This window comes from Aplidium turbinatum, chromosome 2 (genome assembly GCF_918807975.1).
Source record: "Aplidium turbinatum chromosome 2, kaAplTurb1.1, whole genome shotgun sequence".
Classification (NCBI taxonomy): domain Eukaryota; kingdom Metazoa; phylum Chordata; class Ascidiacea; order Aplousobranchia; family Polyclinidae; genus Aplidium; species Aplidium turbinatum.
Window position 1 is genome coordinate 33,812,268 of NC_137473.1, and position 23,529 is coordinate 33,835,796.

General features: G+C 36.3%; 1 protein-coding gene across 2 annotated transcripts in view; it reads right to left on the bottom strand.

The window, feature by feature from the left end:
• LOC145764543 (prominin-1-A-like) overlaps positions 1–23,529 on the bottom strand; it is a 59,632-nt gene that overhangs the window by 20,229 nt on the left and 15,874 nt on the right. For both annotated transcript variants that reach the window (XR_014288487.1, XM_082576165.1), the window contains exons 6-16: positions 19,033–19,122; positions 17,130–17,341; positions 15,215–15,356; positions 12,046–12,205; positions 10,987–11,133; positions 9,114–9,240; positions 8,705–8,778; positions 7,892–8,038; positions 7,560–7,647; positions 6,245–6,349; positions 5,656–5,793 (exon numbers count right to left, since the gene is read on the bottom strand). Coding sequence is in view for 1 of the 2 variants with exons in the window: in XM_082576165.1 (XP_082432291.1) it covers positions 5,656–5,793; positions 6,245–6,349; positions 7,560–7,647; positions 7,892–8,038; positions 8,705–8,778; positions 9,114–9,240; positions 10,987–11,133; positions 12,046–12,205; positions 15,215–15,356; positions 17,130–17,341; positions 19,033–19,122 (1,430 nt within the window). In the remaining variant the exon portion in view is untranslated. The remainder of the gene's footprint in view (positions 1–5,655; positions 5,794–6,244; positions 6,350–7,559; positions 7,648–7,891; positions 8,039–8,704; positions 8,779–9,113; positions 9,241–10,986; positions 11,134–12,045; positions 12,206–15,214; positions 15,357–17,129; positions 17,342–19,032; positions 19,123–23,529) is intronic.

A 23,529-nucleotide genomic window follows, 5' to 3' on the forward strand; every position in this document is an offset into this window, starting at 1 on the left:
GTGTAGAATTGACGTTCCCTTCGAAAGGAAGCGAAATTCATAAGAAAGAAACTTAGTTTATTTCATAACAAAATGCAACTAAGACAAACCACATTGCTTCGAAACGGAAACAAGCAAAACTAATCGGCTAATTTTGTTTTGAACAGCTATTGGGTAATTAATTTATATAATGGAATCAATGAAAAATGCAATTGAATACGCAAGACTGTCTAAATGCAAATTTCAGCCACATTTATTTACGAGTATATATATGGCTATGTCACGGTTTCTTTCTATCTCTTACTAGGAAAAAGACTTGGAAAGGTTCAATGACGTAGTTTAATGGGTTAAACCGAAAAGCAGTCAATTAAATGATCGGAAAGTTCTACCGGTAAAATAATAATGAAAACTCTTGAAGGACTTTAACGAACGGCTTCTCAAATTACTCTAATTTCGAACACAATTTATATCAGCACCAATTCTCATCTACTGTATTCAATTACTTTAAGTCTCAATCACCAATAATTTCTGCACCAACTGCCAATCCACAACTCATAACACAACTCTCATAAACAACTCATAATCAACTCTCAGAATAATCATTACGCAAACTACACCACTATTTATAGAAGGTTGTTTCGGTCTAGTAACTTCGAGAAGGTTACGTAATGTCACATTGTTCTGTCAAGTTGCAATAAATGTCAACAAGCAGAAGCTTAAAGAAGTCTAAAGAATGTCACGTAGGAGTAGAAGATTCTTACATAATAAATATTTCGCAATCCGACATCTACTGGTAAACATCCTTATGACGTCACGACAAACGACGCTCAGAAATTATGAAAAACAACAGAACATTCCAGATTTGCATGCTTACAGACGATTCTGGAAATGCGTTACATAATACAGATTTCTCATTCAAAGGTTACTTCAGGTCAATACCCGATAATAACACGTCGCTCAAAATTCCATAATGCAAACAGCACGTTCTGTCAAGATACAAAGCAGCCCGACGCGAGGCCTTGCACATTGATTGTGACAGGTTACAAATCAGTTTGAACATTAAGTTGGGTGCAATTGTTAAAACTATTTGTAGTTGACAGCAGTTTTCTGATAGTCGAGCTAAGAAAAGTTTTTATACTCTATAAGTCTAAAAGATAAACAAAATGTGACTTTATGTCATGTACGACAACAAACTTTGTTTTCAGAGCATAGAGTTTATGTAAAATTAACAACTTGTAGGCTACATCAAATATAGTTATTATTCACTAAAATCCTCTACAGCCTGTTTCACCCTAAAAGGGGAATCATCAGAAGGTCCTAAAAAACATATGCAAAAGCAATAAATGGGTAATTTCAGTAAAGCTTTTAAATAACTTATTATAACTTTTTAATAAAATTTTCAACCTTCCCTAACATCATATTCAAATACCGATCTTTACTTGGAATTGCAATGTTTTTCAAAGAATAACCGAACTTAATCTTTTCTAGATTCATAATAACCAGATCGTAGTATCAAAAGAGAGTGCTTGACTTTGTTAGAGAAGGGAGATTCTTTGATTGCTGTAGCCAGAGATATTTGGTATGTATCAACTAAAATCTTTACAATGAGTGAATATTTCACCTTTTTAATTGATAAATTGCCTCTCTTGAGACCCCATATATCTCTGGCTACAGCAATCAAAGAATCTCCCTTCTCTAACAAAGTCAAGGCACGAGGTTTTTCTTCGATTTGCTTCATCTTTCGACCCATTTTAGTTTTTAAAATTTTTTTAGCAAGACCTCGAAACTTTGAGAAAATGAAAAATATTGTGCGATTTCAACCCCTTACTATTCACGAAGCTGGAAAGCAACACTAGGCATGCAGAGCAATGGCTTTACGGTGAAGTGTTGCCAGAGAGTAGCTAATGATGTAACTATAAGCGTTTTTGTGACGCAATACTTTTGGCGGGAACAGTAAGCTAAGAACTTGTGCAGATTTTACATGTAAAGTTTTTTTTGCCGACTGAATGTAAAGATTTTATTTGCCGGCACTGTATAGGTACCACTAGTTGAGATAGACAATACAATGTGTATGATACACACATTGTATTTGTTAAACTAAAAAATATAGGGGAGAGTGACCAACAGTGCCCCGATTTTTGGAAAATTGAGGTTTAGACATCAAAAAAAAAATTTTTTTTTAATTTTTTTTTTTCTATTATGAAAATTCCTCCTTTTCTTTAGTATTTCCACATAAAAAAAAGTTTAAAAGTTTTACATAACTTTCATAATCAGGCGTTAAAAATCACCTGTCAAAGTGGGGCACTGTTGGATATGGTATCTAACAGTGCCCCGGGTAGGATCCAACAGTGCCCCTATCAAAGTAATTGATGTGTTTAGTTGCAATGTTGAGCCACTCTTTTTGCAATGATTACCCTAGGTATAAAACTTGTGTTAGTACCGGTAGTGTATCACATGATGGATGACACTGAGCTGGTCAGGTCAAGACAAAACCTTTAAAAAGTGGTAGGTTACATAGGCTACACAATTATCACAGACACAAAATATACCAGCAACAATATCATAACATGTGGGACATGCTATCTATCCATCGTGGTGACTGTGCTTAAACGAAAGATAGCGAATGGGTTTCAAGGAACCAAACTAACACACTGAGCTGTAGCTTATAGAACAGCTCAAGTTGATTTAATCAGAGCTGTAATTACCTTTTTAAAAGCTTTGGTGTTATGACCTAACTACCAATTGCAATGACAAGGAAGGTGTTTATTCAACAGTCAATCAGTGAAAGAACATGCAATGCAGGATATTAAAGACATCATTGATTTGGCCAACATGGAAGGTAGGCTATAATTAACACAAGATACAGACACAACACACTTTGGTAGGCCCATATTGACATGTGGTTCACAAGAAATGGCTTGATTTATGGAGAAAAATGATCAAATCTGACAGACAAAATTACTAAACAATAAGCCTACATATAGTTCAGGCACTGGAAGCTTCTTCCACAGCCGAAATTTAGAAACATACCAAAAACTCCCCAACACCTATAATATTGCAATGACACAAAAATGACAAGATTCACTTGTTTCCAGGACAGGCACTCGAAGATTCCTCACAGTCAAAACACAGGGGTGTTTCATCGCTGTTTAAGCAGATTTCATGCGACCAATTGGTGCAATAATGTTTGCTTGAAGATCTTTCATTGGAGCATGCATTGCAACCAGAACAACAGCATTGCACCCAGTCTTCTGGATCTTCTGCACTGTATTGTTCTTGGCAAACAGTGCAAAAATAAATTTTATCAGAGGTCGAGGAAGCACCTTCATTATCGATAGAAGCCACTTTAAGAGCACGTCTAACAGGTTTGGGTTTTGTGATGGTTTTCTGTTTCTTCTTCAGCTTATTGGCTTCCTTCTTTTTATTCTTGGCTGGAGGATTTTTCTTTTCACTAAGCTGCGCAGTGATTCTGTTCTTGACGGGAGTATTGGTGAGAATTAATGATCTTCCCTTTTCTCTTCGCTTTCTTTTGGGTTTTTCAGCAGTTGTGAGACTGGCTTGTGCTTTTGGGTACGGCCGTACTACTTCCGGAGTGAAGTCAGTTTGAACTGGTGACGTAACGGGCAGTTCAAGAGTTGCTATTGTACCTTCAGAGATTCTGCCTTCAACCTCTTGCTCATCAACACTGGATGAAGCTGGGGCTTGTACCTCAGAGTCGAATTCTGGAGCTGGCTGATTCGTAACTTCAGATGGAGCAAAATCATTGTCGCTAAAGATGTTATCGGCAAATGGAAAACATCCAGTTTTTCTGAAGCTGGAGGTGATATTTTGCTGGTTAAATGCTTTGACATAGGCTCTTGCAAACAACTCGCCAACTTCATAGATAGTTACACGTTTGGACGGGTTGTTTAGCATCCAATTGCTGCACTCTTGGTGATAGTAAGTTTTCAGTGGGCCATACACACAAACATCAAGCGGCTGCAACTTGTGTGAGCAATGCGGAGGAAACGTCAAAAGCACAACATGGTTTTCTTTTGCGTAGTCCAATGACTGCACACCAATGTGTGATACATGGTTGTCCATGAGAAGAAGGACTGGAGCTTCCTCAGTGGGGTGGGAAAATTTCACAAAATGTTGTAGCCATTGCGAAAAGATTTCGGTGTTTGACCACCCTGATATGTTAGCAAAACCAATTGTTCCTGCTGGTGCTCCGTTGATCATGTGGTCTTTAAAATGGACACGGGGAAACACCATCGCTGGAGGAATGGCATTTCCCAGTGCATTAATACAGCAAATTGCTGTAGTGGTAATCCCCTTTTCTGCAGAGGTTACCTGCCCTACTTGGCGAGATCCAGTTTCTGCAATTACCCTGCCTGCATTCTGGACTGTGCTTAGCCCAGTTTCATCCACATTGTAAATGCGATCTGGACTAAAGTTGTTTTTTTCGCACACTCTTCTTAGATTGTCAAAAAATTCGCTAACGACAATGCGGTTAAAACCAGTTTCTCGAGACAAGCTGGTCAGTTCAGGTTTTCTTAAAGATAGTTCAGGATGTCTTTTCATAAAAGAATTCAGCCATTTTTTTCCAGCCATTTTCTCTCTCGTCCAGCTTGGCGGAATTGCCTTGTTATATTTAACAGCAAGCTCATATGCAAAAAGTCTTGCATTTTTGAAAGTAAAGCCATAATGCAGCTTGGCAGTCCTTATGAAATAGCAACTCACAGCTTTTTGCTCTGTGGCTAAAAATATTGCATTTACCCCATAGTTTGGTTCAAAGTCGGACAGCTGCATATCGTCCAGTCCACCACTCTGGCATTTCTTCATGTATCGTGCCAGTGAACGCCTATTAACGCCAAAGCTTTTAACAGCTTTTCGCTGACTCATAGTACCATTCAGCACACACGTGCAAGCTTCCTTCATGTCCTTAGGAGGACAATTTCCAATCTTACGTCTTGCCATTTCTTGATAAGAGGACACAAATAGCTTTTTAATTCAGAAAATACCTAACAATCTGCCATTTAGAACATAAAATGTTGATAATCATTTTGGCACTGTACATTGATTAATAAAATCTCATGGCTTCCAACAGTGCTCCACCGGGGCACTGTAGGAGACCTCAGGGTGGGGCACTGTTGGAACCACGGGCCTACAAGATAAAATGGCGTCAGTTTTTTTTACCCAGGCCTACGATCTGAAACGTTATTACTGAAACCTAGTCTAGTGACTGACCAAACATAAAAAACTTGTGAAGCATCTCTGAAGCCACCGTAAAAACTGTAACAAAAAAAGTAATACAGTTCTGAAAATTTACTTTTTACCACCTAAAACAAACTTTCACTTCTGCCTACTGCTAGCAATGACTTATTTCTGCCTAACTTAGTTTCAGCAGCTTCTACGGACCACGTGGCCATGGTAATGCACGCTTGAGTGAATAATTTGTCACGGATTGTGAAAAACGATGGGAGGGGCACTGTAGGCACCCGGGGCACTGTTGGGCACTCTCCCCTACTGTTTCAGACTAGGGAAGTCTTCTATGGTTAGCCTGCGTCCAATGACCTATTTATTGCCTTGAGCAAACACTACCACAGTTAGAATGACGACAGCCATTTGACTGAAATAAGTTACAATCGAATGCAGATCAGCAAAATATAAAGATTTTATCAATGACAAACTTACGTTAAATCCAGTAGATATGCTCTGAACCATCAGATAAGTGTTGTTAAGATTACCCAGTGCTTGCTCGAGTGGGACCACCACAGTAGAATGCATTCTCAGAATGGCATAAGAATGGGAATGAATGGCATTTACAGTTTGCTGTAGATAAGTTTAAAATTTATGTGGATTTTGCATTTTATTTCACAGTTTTTGATGAAAATATCTAAGCGCCTGTAAAGACTTCTTTTTCACGCGCAATACCTGAAAACATATACACAAACCAGCATATTACGGGGTGGTTTACTTTTTAACCCTGGAGATCTTGAAATATGTTATGCGGTTGAGATGAGTTCCGAAAAAATTTAAAAAAATGAACAAAACCTGATTTTTCAATCTCGAATTTAGCGTTTAGATTTTCGGATTGCTACGACTTTATTTAAGACCAATCCCAGCTGCCACAAGCTGTTTACAAATGCTGCTATTTTTTCGTCATAGAGAACGTAAATCGTTTAGTTCAATGCAGTAGAGAATTAAAGGAAATCATCATTTAAGTTTTGTGCTATTCAGTAGACTAAATGATGGCATTGGAATCAATGCATGTTATATTTACCTGCCCAAGTGCATTAAGAGATCCGTTTGCTAACAAGGCTGCAGCGGAGGTATTGAGAAACAGGGCGTATTGTGCCAAATCGGATGTAGTCAATCCTAATGACATCTATCATACAGAAAGAAATCATTTGCAATAAGTGTTGGGCATGGTCATCTGGGGATGCGGCCTGATTTGTCACATTTTGCAGATTTTGATTACCGCTTCTGCTCGTGTTGGACGAGAATTTTTTAAGATTTTTTACCTATTGCTGACTCGTAGAGACACAAAAGCTTTTTGTTATCATGTGGATGGAGCAGAAAATGAAAAAAAGAAGTTGAAAAACGCTCAATCGGACTGTTACAACAAGCGATTAAGGTCTGACTGAGATTTTGGAATCAAATTATTTTTATTTTTCTACGTCTGATGATGTTGAAACCGATTTTGTCACTTGGGAAAGACAGTAAAGAAGACCTTAAAGGGCGGGGAACTCAAATTAACTTTGCGAGTTTTTTGTTTCAGCGTGATGTCAATGTGTACAACATGAGTTTTAGCAATAAAAAAAATCCAAACTTTGTTGCCCTCGTCTCGCTAAGGCCGCTTTTGTTTGATACCCGTTTGCGAGGTCTCGTTGCGCATCAAGCTGTGATTCTGTTCGCTGTGACGTCACAAGGTACATATAGTTGTGGCCAAAAGTTTAAGACCAGACTTGATTTATGACGATTTTTGCATTACTTCAACATACTGCATCAGATATAAGATGATGCATAAAGATGATGCAACTGAAACAATATATGATGCAGTATTTTGAAGTAATGCAAAAATCGTCATAAATCAAGTCTGGTCTTAAACTTTTGGCCACAACTATATATACCTTGTGACGTCACAGCGAACAGAATCACAGCTTGATGCGCGCGAGACCTCGCAAACGGGTATCAAACAAAAGCGGCCTTAGCGAGACGAGGGCAACAAAATTTGGATTTTTTATTTGCTAAAACGCATGTTGTACACAATGACATCACGCTGAAACAAAAAACTCGCAAAAAGTTAATTTGAGTTTCCCCGCCCTTTAAAATACAATTTATAGAAAAATTCATTCAGACAGTCACCAAAACTTGACAAACCTGGAAAATTTTAGAGAATGTGTCAAATCAGGCAGTAACCATGGTTTTGTGAAATATAGATTGCGAAGTAAGCGAACACAACGAACGGTTGTGTTTTCATTTGCTTATTGATTGTTAGACTAGACAGAATTACAGATAGAGTACCGGTATTAAAGTTTAAAAAATAAGTCTTATCCTAAAATTTTCATTCCATCTGTTTGATGAAGCCATCTTACCTGCGTCATATAAGTACTGAGGTCAATGTTATCTAGACCTGTATTATTCATGGAACGGAGGGCAAGTTGGATTTGCGGGGAATGAACTCTGCACAAGAATGCATATTGTAAAATTATGTTAGGCTATGTTAATTTAAAGAAAATGTAAAACAATAGATACCTCCCTGCAACAATTTTTTGAGATGAATTAAATAAGTTGTTTAACGAAGAAAATAGTTGTTCAGATTTTTACATCACGGAATTTATGAGCTGTGCCTATAGACAGCTTACAAAATTTAATTTAACAAGCTAATTTTCAAAATCTTCAAAATCAGTGAAACAAACAAACTCACTTGATCGTACTAAGATCAACGCTAATGTTGCTGAGATCATTTTTAATGTCATTTGTTCGGTTCGTTGCTTTTTGAAACAGTTCAGTAATATTATATGCTTCATCTAAATTCAAGGCTTCGTATATCGATTTGTTGATATCACAATCGCTGTACAAAGTTGTAGACATGTGTTTGTTAAAGAAAGCACAGAAATTTTATTATAGGACGAGCATCGGAAAAATGTTTGTAGAAGTGACATAGCGTACGGTATTGAATTACCTAATCGAAAATCGACGGTACAGAATTTTGTTGACTGGGTATTTTAATGATTGAAAATTGGAAAAGGAATCAAAAGACAGAGATACGTAAAAAGAAGTGATAATATTAAAGCTATAGGATTATAAGAGGAGGACATGTCTGCTAGATTATTTGGGTATGGAAAGTTAGCGCTGGCAACCCAATACAATGGGGTCACTGAAGAAAAAAAAAATGCTATTTTTGAAGGAAATAAGACTCATTATGTTTCCATTCTGTAGCTCTTTAAAGTACTATGCTCGTGCAGACTATCTGCACAAGCTTGAATACTAAGTTTATCGCATCGAGTAATGTACATGTATCCTTTAAGTACTACAAACATTAAAAAAAAAAATTTACATGATAATCCTCATTGAAAATCGACAAAGTTCTACAAAAGTTGTTTGTGCTGCATGTGAAACAAAATTGTGATTAGCATAATTAATCAAGGAAATTGAAAATCAAATTTGGTGAGGCTATTTTTGATAAAAACGTACATGCCTTATTATTAACGGTTACTGCAATTAAGAATTAACTTACATAACAAGCTTATAAATTGAGTTGTTCAAACGAAATCCAGATAGTCCACCGTTTTTCATAAGCCGATCCAAGAGCTAAAAAAGAAACGAACACGAAACAGTGCAATGTCGTAGTAAAAAAAATCGATTTGGATAAATGTTGGAATCTGGCAAGTTTTGGGTGACTGCAAATGTAAAATAATAATTCTTTCAAAAGGTTTGAAAAACATCTGGCAACACTTTTGTTTAACGCAGTCTTCGTTTGGCAGGCAATTGGATTCCACAAGTTCACCTGTTTCCAAACTGAAACTACAGTATTAATATTGAAGAGATTGTGCAAAAAATTCACTTGCACAAGTGGAATGGCTACGAAGGTAAATAATTAGCCAAGCCTTTACATCAAATATTATTCCCTGCAAAAGCAGTCTTACCTTTAAACCTTGATAAGGAGGTTCCAAACTTTGACAAACGTATCTCTCAGCATGGCCCCCGGCAGTGAATAATCCCATGACCAGAAGCATCAGAAGCCAAGAAAAGATGAAAGTAAGTCCAACAGCCCTTCAAAAAAAAGCAATATCTAAAAATCGATTTTGACTATAACGTTGCTTAAATTATACAGAAATATGACTTTCTACTTTTGCTAGTTGATTTGTAAGTAAGATAAAATTTAAAAAAAGTTTTTAAACAACATTGTTTCATGTCGTTTCAAAGAAGGCAATAATGGTCATAGAATACGACATTATTTGACCCAAACGTGCATGTTTTTTCATTTAATCACCTAATTACAAACAAGAAATAAAGTATAATGTGATTAAAATTGTAAAAAAAAACTAAGGTAAACACAGTAAAGTTAAAGATTAAATACATACAGCATGTTTGTGCTTATAATGTACTTATAATAATTGTAGTAAGCTGGTAGAGTGAAATTTTTTATACAGTTATATTTGAAATTTTTTATACAGTTATATTTTATTGCAACAACTCTGTTCCTGTTAAAGTTATTTTGGCAGCCGATTGTAGCATCGAATAGACAGCGATAGACACGTGTTTCGCCCATGAGGCTGGGCTTATCAGTATCGCACCGTATTCTTGCCACTTGAGTAATCGACCGCCGCTTTACCAGTCAGTTTAACTCTTATCTTTGTGGAAAGAAAGAGCCAACAAAACTCTGTTCCTGTTAACCACTGAGTTTTAAAAATCTGTAACCATATGTTTCTCGGCAGCCGATAATAACCATATAACATAATGGTTTTCAACATTTTATGCACCGCAACAATTCAGAGCAATCGACGTAGCTTCGCGACCCTCCATAAACATATCGAACAAAAGCATATTTAATGCAAAATTTAACTAAATTTGATTCACGACGACATCCAGTTTTGTCTCGTTTTGCTGTTCTAATGCAAACTTCTGAAACCAAAAACGTCTTTACGCAATGCCATTACGGCTTTTTTTACATTTTCTCCAGTTATAATATTTTCATTTCCTACCAGGCTTTGGCTAGATTATAGGAGAAAAAATAATGAGAATAAGCTACATTTTCAACTATTTAAATTTATTGTAATCTTTTATTGATGTATTCAAATCAGTTTCAGTGAGATGGCTGGTGCTGCATTTTTTAACAACCTTGTCAATGCGTGGAACTGTTGCTGAAAGCACTTTTCACAAAATAGCCTACACACTGAATTTTTTCAATGCCATTGGAAACGATATTGACAAATCCATATTGGACATAAGATTCCAAATACGGTAACCTTGCTTTTTGCTATATAGTGGCTACTGGTTAACGCTAGTTTACCTGTAGCCATTCGTTATAGCACATTAGGAAATGTGTTTCGAAAGCTAGTGCAATTCGCTATTACCACAGCGAACTCGCAGTATCAGGCTAAAACAAGTCGTTTATATCTTCATTGTGAAGTAAGCAACGTTAGTTTTCCCAAACTAATCTACAAAAACTACTGTAGATGAAAAACATTGAATGCTTTTATATTATTAAAGCATTTTGCAACGTCTGAAAGCTTAAACAATAATATAATGGTAAATTGCGAAGAAACACAGTTTTTAATCTTTACTGGCTAAAAAGACTTAAAACGATACACTGGATTTTCAGGCGCTTCACGACCCCTACAGGAGTCACGACCCCCAGCTAACCTAAATAACCTACTCACGGTTATCGTCATCGGCACCACTTTTGAGTGACTTTGAAAGCCACGCCTGTAGAGGAACGAATACAAAATAGAGAATCTGTGCTTTATAAAGTATTAAAATCTGTTTCAAGAAAAGAAAATCATAAAAAGAGCTTACGACATAACAAAAATTCCTCCCAAATTTGATAAGTCATTTCTCTCCATGGGGTGGTTGCTGAAATGTTTCGTTCCAAAACCAATTCCAAGCCAGTACAAAAGTAGTATAATAATTATCATTAATCCCAGCAAAAGTCCGCCTATGTACCTGTGATATAAAGTAGTTGGTATCAAAATGACATTATTTTACACAAGAAACAGCTTCCGTTATGTAACAGATTCACTCACAATAATTTCTAGCTAACTAAACTGATAGCTAATAAGCTTGGACCATTTCTTATGAGACTTAGTTGATCAACATTTTGAAGGAAGACCTGTACAAAGATTCTGTTCATCATGTTAGAATACTTATTTGCATTGCTAACTAGTTGTGTGTAATGTTGTGGCACGAATCAGCTTAATCTGCTTTCGGGGTTTTGCTTTATTTCGGTACCACAAACCTAAGTTGCTTCTGGTAAAACACAAGGGTCGACTTGCCTTCGCTAAGTAACATCGGGAGCTCCCACTCTCGCATTAAGGCAACGTCGACTAAAAGATGTGAGGGAGGACTAGTCACCCTCTCCCGCACTGGTGACTCCCGACGTTCAGAACAACGCAGGGCACTCTACCTTTGTGTGTCTTGGGCAAATCCAGCCCTCAGACACTGGTGGGGTGTTATGTGGCACGAAACAGCCTAATCCGCTTTCGGGATTTTGCTCTATTACATAACCATTCACGAGTGCTATTTAGCCACCCTTTCCCGCAATGTCATTGCAAATGATTGGCTAACTGTGTTCCGAAAGCTTGCAAATACTCGCTATTCCCACAGAGAACCCGTAGCACTAGGCTGAAGCAGATCGTTCTACTGTATATGCACTTTGAAGTTTTCTTAGCTTAAAATGTTCAGTGGCTACGTAACTGCATGAAAGTAGTCTTCATGCTGTAGTTACCAGCGATCTAAGTATTAGGTTACTGCTCAAGCAACTTTTCATATTTAAACATTTCTTTAAACAGCTATGTTTGGTTTAACAAACAAAAATACACTAATGCAAATTAAGTGATAGGCCTTGACACACTATACCTGTAAAGATCATATTCCAAAGTATATTCATTGATGTAAGCGATTGTGGAAGAACCTGCTTGTTCGATCGCCAATGCATATGTTTTCACTGCGTCCAAAGGCAGTTGAGATAGGGATGATGTCAGAGTATCATTTACTTCAGTTAAAGATGCTGATAATGCTGAAAAAAAAGTTGGAATTACTTTAGATAAAGTTGGAAGCGAAGTTTGGATAACGTAAGCTAGCGGCTAAGGAAGCCAACATATTTCGTGATAGCGAGTAGATCTTGGGGCATACTTTCAAGCAAAAATGTTAGCACAAGAACCAAATATCAAGGAAATTATTATGCAAAACGGTTTGAAAATTAATGTTTGGCCTAGATGTACAGAGGCACGGTGTAAAGTTGTGCACCAACTAATCAGTGTCTGTCTTCTTTTCTATTAGCATTTGTCCCGGTCAGTCGGCAGGAATTTCTATCTATAATTTCCAACTGGGTCAACTGTTAGCGAACATTCAGTTTTGATTGGTAGAGAAATTGCGGAGTCTGTTATCCATAATCTTTCTTCCACTCTCTTAACCCATTTACGGCCGGTGTCCTTTTAAAAGGACATCGTTTTAAATGATTCAGTATTACATCATCCTATTTTGATTAAATCATTTTGGACTTGCTAATAAGTTAGTTGTTTAGGGTCTGTTTTGGAAGGTGCTGATAAATATCTGAAAACAGCGTACTTTTTCTGGATTTTTTAAAAGTTTGAAAATTTCTAAAAAATGAGAAGAGCTGGAAGAGGTGAAGTGAGGAAGAACATGCAAGTTTTATTACCTATTAATAATATATATGAATTATGTCTCTTCATACTTTGACATTCTCTAATATTGTGCTTCCTACTACACTCTAATTTGTGTAAGGTTTTGCTTCTTTTGTTTATTTATTTTGCTTCATCTTTGTTGTTGCCTTTTAAAAGGACACCGGCCACATGGCTACATTTTTTGGCTGCTTGTTACACCGTCAAAGGATATTGAACATCGTATAAAACCAACACATTGTGTCTATGGAAGACTTAACCATCGTGTTTTCAACAACCATGATCTATCCGCACAAAAATTATGGTCCTCCGGACAGTCGTTCTATCCACCCTTCTTTATGCTTGTGAAACCTGGACATTATACCGCCGTGACATCAAACGTATTGAAAATTTCCCGCAGAGAAAACTGAGGCAAATTCTAGGCACTCGTTGGGAAGATTGCCTCACCAAAGATGCAATCCTTGATTGCGCTAGGTTGCCCAGTTCAGAAGCCACCATATTGCAACGCCGCCTTCGCTGAACAGGACATGTCATGCGAATGGACCCAACGAGGCTTCTACAAATAATGCTTTGTGGTCAACTAGAGACAGGAAAAAGACCTCCCGGAAGACCAAAAATGAGATACAAAGATCAGATAAAAGTCTCCCTCAACCATGCAAACATTGATCTGGATTCATGGGAACAACTTGCTAGTGACAGATCACTCTGGAGAAAAAGATCTAGGGAAAGCACGGAATTTTCGAAACAAAAAACAAGATACAAAAATACAATTTTGGTAAAGAGGTCACTTTCTTCAACCACAGACATATACAACCAAGCAACCACACGGCATTTAACATAATCGATTAAAATTGAACATAAACTATAAGCTACAAACGTTTTCGGCCATACACACGTTAGCCCTTATCAAGTAACAACAAATAACTGCTTATCATATCTACAAAGAAATTGAATAACTGATCTAAACACTGAATTGATTTTGATTCATTTTGCATTTCGTTTTTCAATTCAGTGTTTAGATCAGTTATTCATTTTCTTTGTAGATATGATAAGCAGTTATTTGTTGTTACTTGATAAGGGCTAACGTGTGTATGGCCGAAAACGTTTGTAGCTTATAGTTTATGTTCAATTTTAATCGATTATGTTAAATGCCGTGTGGTTGCTTGGTTGTATATGTCTGTGGTTGAAGATACAAAAAGCCCAAGAAAAACGGAACACTAGAAAAGCTAAAACTACCATGCCCTCCACCTTCCATACAATGTGGTTTTTGCCTACGACTTTTCCGTCATTAACTTGGCTATACGACATCACCATCCAAAGCCAAATTCGATTCGACAATGAAACTAATGCTCGGACATGAGCTGGAGCCGACGAAGACGACTGTCAGTGACGTATAGTTAGGGTTTGTGCCGCCGGAGCGGACCATGATTTTTTCAACCCTGATTGCGTGAAGTAGGAGCCAGCAAATAGAATTCGAGTCAAATCCGTTTCAAAAAAGACTTTTACTATGCTTTTTCGTTTACATGTAAAATTTCTGCAAGCTGCAAGCCGCCCACAAGCTGCCGCCTGCTGGGAGGTTGGTAACTGCCTGCTGGGGGGACCGCAATCCCACTAGCTACGCCGATGATTACCGTGAATATAATATGTTTATACAATAATTTTGAAACGTTTTTCAAGAAAATCTGACAAATTTCTATCGAAACAAACACCTGTTTTTGTTAAGGTATCGCGAGATTTATATTTGACCACATGGACGGTGTCCTTTTAAAAGGCAAACAAAAAAATGCCTCAATAAAGCAAAAATTACCAGATTTTTTAATCTAATTAAAAAGTAATGTCAATACAATTTTGTGGCTGAAATATCACCTAAATAGAGCAACGGGAACTTGTGGCGGCTTTGAATGGGTTAAATTGTTGCAGTATAATTATATTGGAGTACTCTCACATTCTGAAATTCCAAAAATTGGTTGTCCCGCTGTCCCGGGCCAACTCTTCCTTATTTGTGGTGGATTAAAACCACCCTTGAAATCACTGATTTATATCATTATGAAAAAAATGGGAACAAGGCATACGCTTACTTTTTAATTAGCCTAATAAAAAAACTTTACCTGAACGTTGCGCCGAATTGAAACGTTGCTGGCGGAAATGCAACTTCAAAACTATTGAACTGTATGGTATTGTCATGAGTTTAATGAGGGTAAGAATTTAAGTCTTAGTCCAAAACGTTCAAACAATATTGCCTTGGACTGCCACAATTTACAGATTATATTGAAAAACATTGCTTTTGTAGTAAATGTTTTAAGAATTTTTATTTTTAAATGACATAACTACCATCTACTTGATGTAAATGGTGCATTAACTAATTTTTTCACTGAGCGACTTACAATTTTCTACGCCTTTGCCACCGTTAACAACGAGTTGCGGGATATTATTGAAAAGTTGCATCACCACAGCTATCTCTTTGTTCATGTCATAGGTAGTTATAGTGTTCTGTATACTGTTAATTTCGGTCTGCAAACTGACAACCTGCAAACAGAATCATTAGTCAGAAAAATAGCATTAAAGCTTAATTAGGACAGGCTTGTTCCAGCAATTACTTAATATGAATGAATGTAAAAAGAAAATTTATTATTATCATTAAGGATGAAAGAATGTTAACAAAATAAAGATATTATAATATTATTGTGTAAAGCAAATGTGAAGATAGACAAAACGACAAAAGAATAAAGTGAAAAAACAGATTATAGCCTATCAAAATCGACTATAAAAGATAAATTATTTTCATTTTCAGTAAGTAAAACTTAATTCAAGCTTAGTTGTGAGGTGGAAGAATTTAAATTATGTGACGTCATATTCGAAATGCTTATTCAACGACGAACTTTTACTGCAATGTTGCTCTGTTTCATACCCATTTCTCGCAGAAAATGTTTGAACCTACCCTAAAAGACATAGACTAATTGTAATCGGTGATTATAATCGAATACATGTTTTCATGCAGCCATAATTGATTACATGCTAAAGAATAAAATCGCAATCGTAAAGTGTTAAAAGTAATCATAACTCCAATCGATCGCCTAATAAAAGCAAACCTGTAATTGTAATAGAAATCGAACGCAATGTCAAAGTCAAAACACAAAGATCAGCAACCCCACAAGCACATGTAGCTCCACACAATTGAAGATTACATGACTTTGATTTTTTTTTATGATTTGAAAGAAAATTCCTAACTAGTCGTTATTAACTGCAGATATAGGCCAACTGTTTCGATCTTAGGGGTCTCTTTAGTGTAGTGAAAGAAAGTTAAATTTAATTGCTTTAGTTTTCCATTTTTCGGATTGATCTGTCTTTAAATTTGTCGTTTTTCAGATTGTTCAGTTATTTGGTGACGTAAGTGATCAAAATGACAAATGAGATCAATTTCAATTTTGAAATTCAAACGCTAACGAAACGTAATTTTTTCGCCAATAAGAGAAGATATGATTGCTGTAGAAATTTGTGTTAAAAAATGATTGAAATGTGTCGAAAACAAAATAATAAATAAAGTAAAAATAACAAGAAGTTGTCATCAGGCTATAGCAATACAATCAACCAAAATGGATCCAAAATACAAGTAATTAAAAGCTAGTGGCACAAGTACGAATAAATATTGAAAAAAAGTGGGGGGTACCCTCAAACGTGTATCGGCTTAGCTGATGAAGCAAGAGAAGGATTCCTAAGACTACAAACTGATATAGGTTCCACAAGTGTTCTAAAAAAATCCAATCTTCTTATTTTGATAAAAAATTTACGTAAAATGCGAAAAATTTTCTTTCAACATTGCCAAAATGTTTGAATTCAATGGAGGCGTACTGGTCAATAACTTCTAAACCACAATTAGTTTAATTTAGGTAGAAAAAAATAAAAACCTCCAAATGTACTGTACGTACACACTAAACTCTTGTTCAGCAAACGTTTTGAAAACTCCCTTACCTTCTGTGCTATTGAATGGAAGCAATTCCCGTGTCGCTAAATTTTCAATTAAATTGTGGCTGACGCTAGAATGGCTAATCAACAAGCTTAAAAAATGAAAAATTACATAATCGAAGTCAAGGTTTGCAGTTTTTCTATCTTGTTTACCTGTAAACACTAAGGTGACAGTAGCCTAATGTCAATTTCGATATGTCGCAATTTTCAACTTACCATTGTTAAGTTTTATAGTACGAATTTCAGTTTGAAATGCTCAGTTACCCTCTTGACTATGTTTAGCTAACTTCTAATTAAATAGGTTACCCTCTTAATTCAAAAAGGTAAGTAACCCACTGAGGAAAAATTTGCTCCGGTTGGTGTCAGTGAGCTTGTGGACAACTGTATGTTTCTGCAAACGGGGTTGGCATTGCAAAATGGGTTGCTTAAGTCGTTAACAAGAGCCTGACGTCTTGCAACCAACACTGGGTTGAAACTCGCTATCCCAGTGGCGAGCGTCGCTGAGGAAGATTCCATGATTCGAAGACCTGCCGCGGAATCTTGAAAATCTGTGGGAAACAATTTGAGTTAGTTCCTTAACTTGGAAGTTTTATTCTATAGTAATGTAAGCAAATGACAGGCTAAGTATCTTTCAATCGCCATAACGAATGAGAGGTTAGGCTACGCAATAATTACAAATTCGAATAGAATTTTTTCTAGTAAATCAGGCAATACCTTACGTAATCGTATTTTATTCACAACTAAGTAAATTGATTAGAAAAAAAGGGTTGTACCTACAAACATCTGTCGGAATGGTCCATGATGCAAGAAAAGGATGCAAAAAAGATACAAACTGATTTATGTTGGTTCAACAAGTGAAAACAAAAAGATCAGCAACCTCAAGCACATGTAGCTCCACACAAATATTTGGTGATTTGAAAAAAAAAAGCCTAATAAAACGTTTTTAAATTATTGCAAACAGAGGCCAGTTGTTTCGATCTTGGAGATCTCTTCAGTGCAGCAAACGAAATTTAATTAGGATTAGCCTACTTTTGTTTTTCACTTTTTGGATTGATTCGCTTTATTTTTTCATTTTTTGGATTGGATAGACGTTTTAGTGACGTCAGTGGTCAAAATGTTAAATGAGTTTTAACTTTGACATAAAACGCTAGCGAAACGTAATTCTTTACTTCAATAAAAAGGTTGAAAGTTTTAGAAAAACTGTGCTAAGAAATTATAGGGATCGAGAAATTTGATTTGCCTATGAGTGTTGTTGTTCAATAGTTTCTTGTTTTGATGTAACCGCACGGTTTAAAACTTCTGCATTTGTGATATGATTAGCACATAAAATCTGGAGCATTCTTTTGTAAAACTACATTTCAGCTGCTTCAATGTTACGCCTAGTTTCTGCGGTGAAGGTCTATTATATGCAAGTACAAATTTATTAAAGTAACGAATAAGATATCACATTTAAAAATTAAAGAATTCGTAATATTCCGTGGAAACACACTGCTAATTTCAGTCTTTAAATTGAAGTGTCTTTTGTCAAATATGTCCAAAACTAAATTATGTGTCCAAAACCAAAACCAACCGATAAAATTAACAACACACTAAATCTCGCTGCATATGGAAAACAAGTAACAAAATTCGCATAGCTTGCATGGCCACAAACCATTCGCGACCAACGAAAGAGAAACTGTACTACAACACCGAATTAGCTTAAGCTGGACAGCATTTAAAAAGACTAAAAAGATTTTAACTTTCAATAGACTCTCAATCAAGCTGAAATCAAAATTGTTAAACACTTACGTTTCGTGTGTTCGTGCTCTAGGCTACAGTCTAGAATACGTAAATTGGACAACAAAAACAAGAAAAAACACTCACCGCTTTCCAAAATCATCCCATAAGAAGCATGACCAACAAAAAGCTACTTGACCACACGAAAATATAAGACCTATTGACTAAAACAAAGCTAAACCCTATTGAGGTAAAGATAAAAGCGAAAGTTCTAAAACCATTCGGCCACGTCAAAGGATCAAAATATGGAGTCAACAAAATCTACACAGAAAGTATATAGCTAACGGAAAGAGAAAACGTGGCAAACCATCAAGATGATGGCATGACAACATCCAGGCATGGTCCGAACTGAACTTGGCGACACTGGGCGAGCTAGTTCAAAACCGTGACTTATGGAAACATATAACCCGTGTTGATGCGTAATCTGCTTCAAGCGGAAATGGCGACTGATGATCACATTTACCTGAATACAACTTCGACAGTTTGTCCAAGGTTGGGGTGGCAAGTGAAGTTAATATTTCTTGGAGTGGTTCACCCAACGAAGTCCCTAAATCTGTGAAAAAGTATTGAGTGAATCATTTAGTATTCTTTAAAGTTCAAATCGAAGCAAATGTCACCGTGCTTTCTAATCTGGTGCATTGCAATCAACAAGAAGGATATATGAAGGCCTACATTAATAAAGTCAATATTATCAACGTAATCTTAAACAAGCTGTTCTGTTCGCCGGAGTGTAAATTTTTAAAAGGTTCTTATTCAAATAAAATATGAGTAGGCTATAGTCTCATTCAAACGAAGAGAATATCTTTTGTATGTTAGCCTAATAGCCTACTACAAAGTGCACGCTTGGTTTGTTTTATCAATAAATATATATGTACTAAAGCAGGGCGACAAATAGTGCAAGTACGCCAACGATTGTGAAGGACTTATTCTGAAAAAAAAGCAAAATCCAAGAATATGGGAGTCAGTTGACTTAGGAGTAGTTTTATTTTGTATCTCATCTACGTTTATCGTTCACAACATAAATCTCTTAAAATCTTCGCTCGTTGTTTGATAATTACCTGACCTAGTTTTTTTCAACCGGGGCTCTTGGCCTCTCAAGGGCGCCACAGAGCGTTCTTCGCGGGGCTAAGACCAGAGGTGTTCAGCATGTAGCTTTGTCGTGATATTGCAAAACCCAAGTGCCACGACATAAATTATTCGCCAGGTAAACTTTAATTTGTGGTTTTCGCTTATTACTTTATAGATCTCCCTTGTGTCAGTGAGAACCAAAATTTGCATCATAAAATATCTTCAAATTTTCTGTGATTATACACAAGACAACAATTTTTTGTTTATCTGTTTTGTTTAGTGTTGCTATATGCTTATGGTGTCGGTGATGCCGAATTTAGTGCTAGTTTTTGTCTAGTATCAATAGTTTGAAAGATAATTGTGAAACACGTTTTCCCTGACATTTGAAAATGAGCTCAAACATTGTGCATTAATGAGATTATAACTTTCTTTAAAGTGCGGTTCAATATCACACAACCTGCTTAAATCATTTATTATTCTATTTTATCACTCGTTAGATGATGGTGAAAAGCTACAAACTTGCAACGTGGACATTTTCAACATGTGGTTGGTCAAAATTGTATTGTTTACAACTGGCCACATTTTTTGGAGAATCGGGCTAGAGGCTAAGTCTTTGTTATTTATATTATAGTCAGCCGTTGAAGGTAAAGACGTTAGGGATTAGTGGAGTTTGCAATGTGCAGTTAATTAGGTTAGCATATTTTTAGATGGTTCAATTTGGTAAGAAAAATTAGAAAAGCAAATAAAGCGCTCCAGTGACCCAAACTGGATGATTTAAGCTACTCAATTGAACATTTTGTTTAAATGTGAGAAGATCGCAAATCTGTGAAAGTATAGCTGGACTTGACACAAAACAAGAACCACAATTGGGACATGTGTGGAGTTTTTAAAATGATTGCTTCCTTGATGGCTGATGATGGCCTTGATATTTGCAAGGCGGCTTTACCAAGCATACTTGTTTTCTTTTAATTGTGAAATTAAAGAACAGATGAGAAGCACTACGTGATAAAAGACTGCTGTACGCAAAGAACTCACCCCAGGCTTCCACAATGACAAAAACGTACTTTTCATTGAATGAAGTGAAGTATTCCTTCCACCTTCACACATAAACATGGGCTTGCTGAACAGTTTGTAAAAGCATTTGATCCAGCAAGTCGTGCCTTTTAACACATTCGCTTTAATGTTTCCAAACCTTTCTGAACCTAAAGTATAAGGGTGGGATATTTGCTGGGTCCCAAATCAGGAAAATGTTGGCATTTAAAGAAGTGAAGGAATCAATGACTGCTTTGGAAAAAAGTCCATGGCAAGCTTTTCGAATGACAGTGAAAGGATTTCTTGGTTACTATAGAAGAGAAAACCTCCTTATGGTCGTGTCAAATTTGATTGACAGCTACCAAAAGCTTGGATGCCGCGTTCTTTTGTTGCACTATTTGCATTCTCATTTGGACTTTTTCTGTGATAACTTGGCCGATGTAAGCGAGGAGCATGGTGAACGGATTCATAAAGACGTTTTAGTCATGGGAAAACGCTACAAAGGGAGGTGGGATGAAGTCATCATGGAAAATTACATTTAGAGTTTGGTATAGAAGGTTGATACAACAAACAAATCACTCTGCTCAATGTGCATTTTTAATTGGGTGTCTGTAATGTTTGTCTTACTATCATTTTATTGTGGTTTATTAAATGCGGTACGCAATCTTTACGTCATGCAAGAGCTATTTGTAATTCATATTAACTCGAAATCATGATTTCATAAAATTGTATTTTGTAACATAAACATAGACATTACAAATATTTTAATACCATTTTGAAATGAACAACCCACAAAACATACAAAAGCACTCTAAAATTATAATAAACAATTGTTTCTTCTATGCCAAAGAAACAGAGAATTTGACTTAGTTCAAGTTTCAAATGCAATGAAGCTGGCATTTTAAAAATAAAACTGACTCCAGCTTTTGGTTTTTCTTCGTCATTCATAGCCAATAAGGCACGAAGGTTTTCACGATGCTCGTTCAATTCGCAACCTGCTTTTAAGAAGCTGGATCTGATCTGGCGTTCATGGAAACAACAAAGCTCAGAAATCATCTCGACGTGTTCAATGACATTTATCCGGTTCAGTTCAAGACAAGAGACGAATATTGAAAATCTACTTAGTTTAATCAGTGCAAGAAAATGTTTTTCGCACTTGCTAAGTTAATTTAAAGTAAATGGACTGTGATTTGTTTAATTGTTTAAATGTGATTGTGTTAGTTTTGACCTTCGTGTATTGTTACTAGTAACACGGTAAATTAAATAATAGACGGAAACACATTAAAAACAAAGAGAGGAATTTTTTGTTGATGAACAAAGGACAACATATATTAAAAGTCTATAAAAGAGGGGCACAAGCTATAAAAGGTTGAGATCCATTGATACGTCCACCAGGAAGATCTTACTTCCTACTTCTTTTTATCGAACCAACAGCGATGAAGTTCAAAACACTGATTGTATGTTTAGCCTCATTTATACAAATTTTGAAACAGTTCATCAAATATTGCAAGCACCATTATGCTGTAGTTGCGTTTGTAAATGCAAATGAAGACTTACATCAATGTAGATTGTAGAACAAGCATTTCGAATAGGGATGGAAGATGTTGTACCTAATTTCAGTTTGAAAAAATACGCTAACGCTACTTTAAGTTCAAAAGTTTGCAGAGTTGTTTTACCTTCTGGAATCGGACGATGTTTTGTTGTGGAGTTGCAGATAATGATACGCAGTTGCATCATGAGAAGTAGCATGAATTTATAACAATGGCTACTTCTATGGGAATTTTATTTGAAGCTTTGATCAACAGCAGGGGTCACCAACCTTTTTTGCATGCGGGCCACTTTGGCACTAAGGAGAGCTGTGGCGGGCCGCACTAATAAAATTTTAGATAGGTTGACTCATGGCCACCTAAAGATACGGCCTGATTTGTCACATTTTGCAGAAATTTCCAAGTTTTTCTAACTTTGGGCTAACGTTTAAATAAATTTTTCTAAAAATTAGATTTTTACGCTTTCTTTATTCTTTTCCCCAGATGACACAATAGGTTTTAACATCCTCACATGTTGAAAAACAAAGAATATTTGATTTTGTAGATTTTAGTCAGACTGTTAATTTTCAATAACAGTCTGATTTTGCGTTTTTCAACTTAGTTTTTCTCATTTGCTACTGCTTCCCCGAGGCAACAAAAAAGTTTTATGTCAATAGGAAACCGCAAAAAGTAAAAACATCTCAAAAAATGTCAGTCAAGCACTAGCAGTAGCTGTAATCAAAATCTGCAAAATGTGACAAATCAGGCCGCATCTGCAGATGGCCATGGTTGACTCTTATGCTAGAAAAGAACGCATTTCGTACCCAGTATCCAGCGTTACATGTTGTTCATATTGATGTTAGAATACCGCAGCAACAAAATTAATCGAATAACGCTACTGCCAGGCCAAGCTCCTTTTACAACATTTTTGACTTTTTTAACAATGCCTAATAAACGAGGCCACTTGTTTGCGCACTAATAGCGAGGCGAGCGGTTTCGTCAGAATATTCATCGCCAAGCAAGAGTGGTGTTGTCACTTCGCTTCACAAAAGATATCTTGCAATTAACAATTTCAGTAAACAAGGAAATGTTTGACACATCGCAGTATAGGTAACAATAGTGACCGGCAAACATATCAGCGAAAAATAAGCTCCAATAACAAGGAGAAAGAAACCAGGCACCATGAAACAAACGCTTGTGGAAATCACCGAAAAATCGTAATTCTATCGTAATTTATGAACAGTCTTCCCTCTAAAAAAGCAATGAGTTGGTTTTTCATCCTTTTTGTGAGAGTCTATAAAACCGTCTTTCTTTTTTTATAGACAACTGTCACT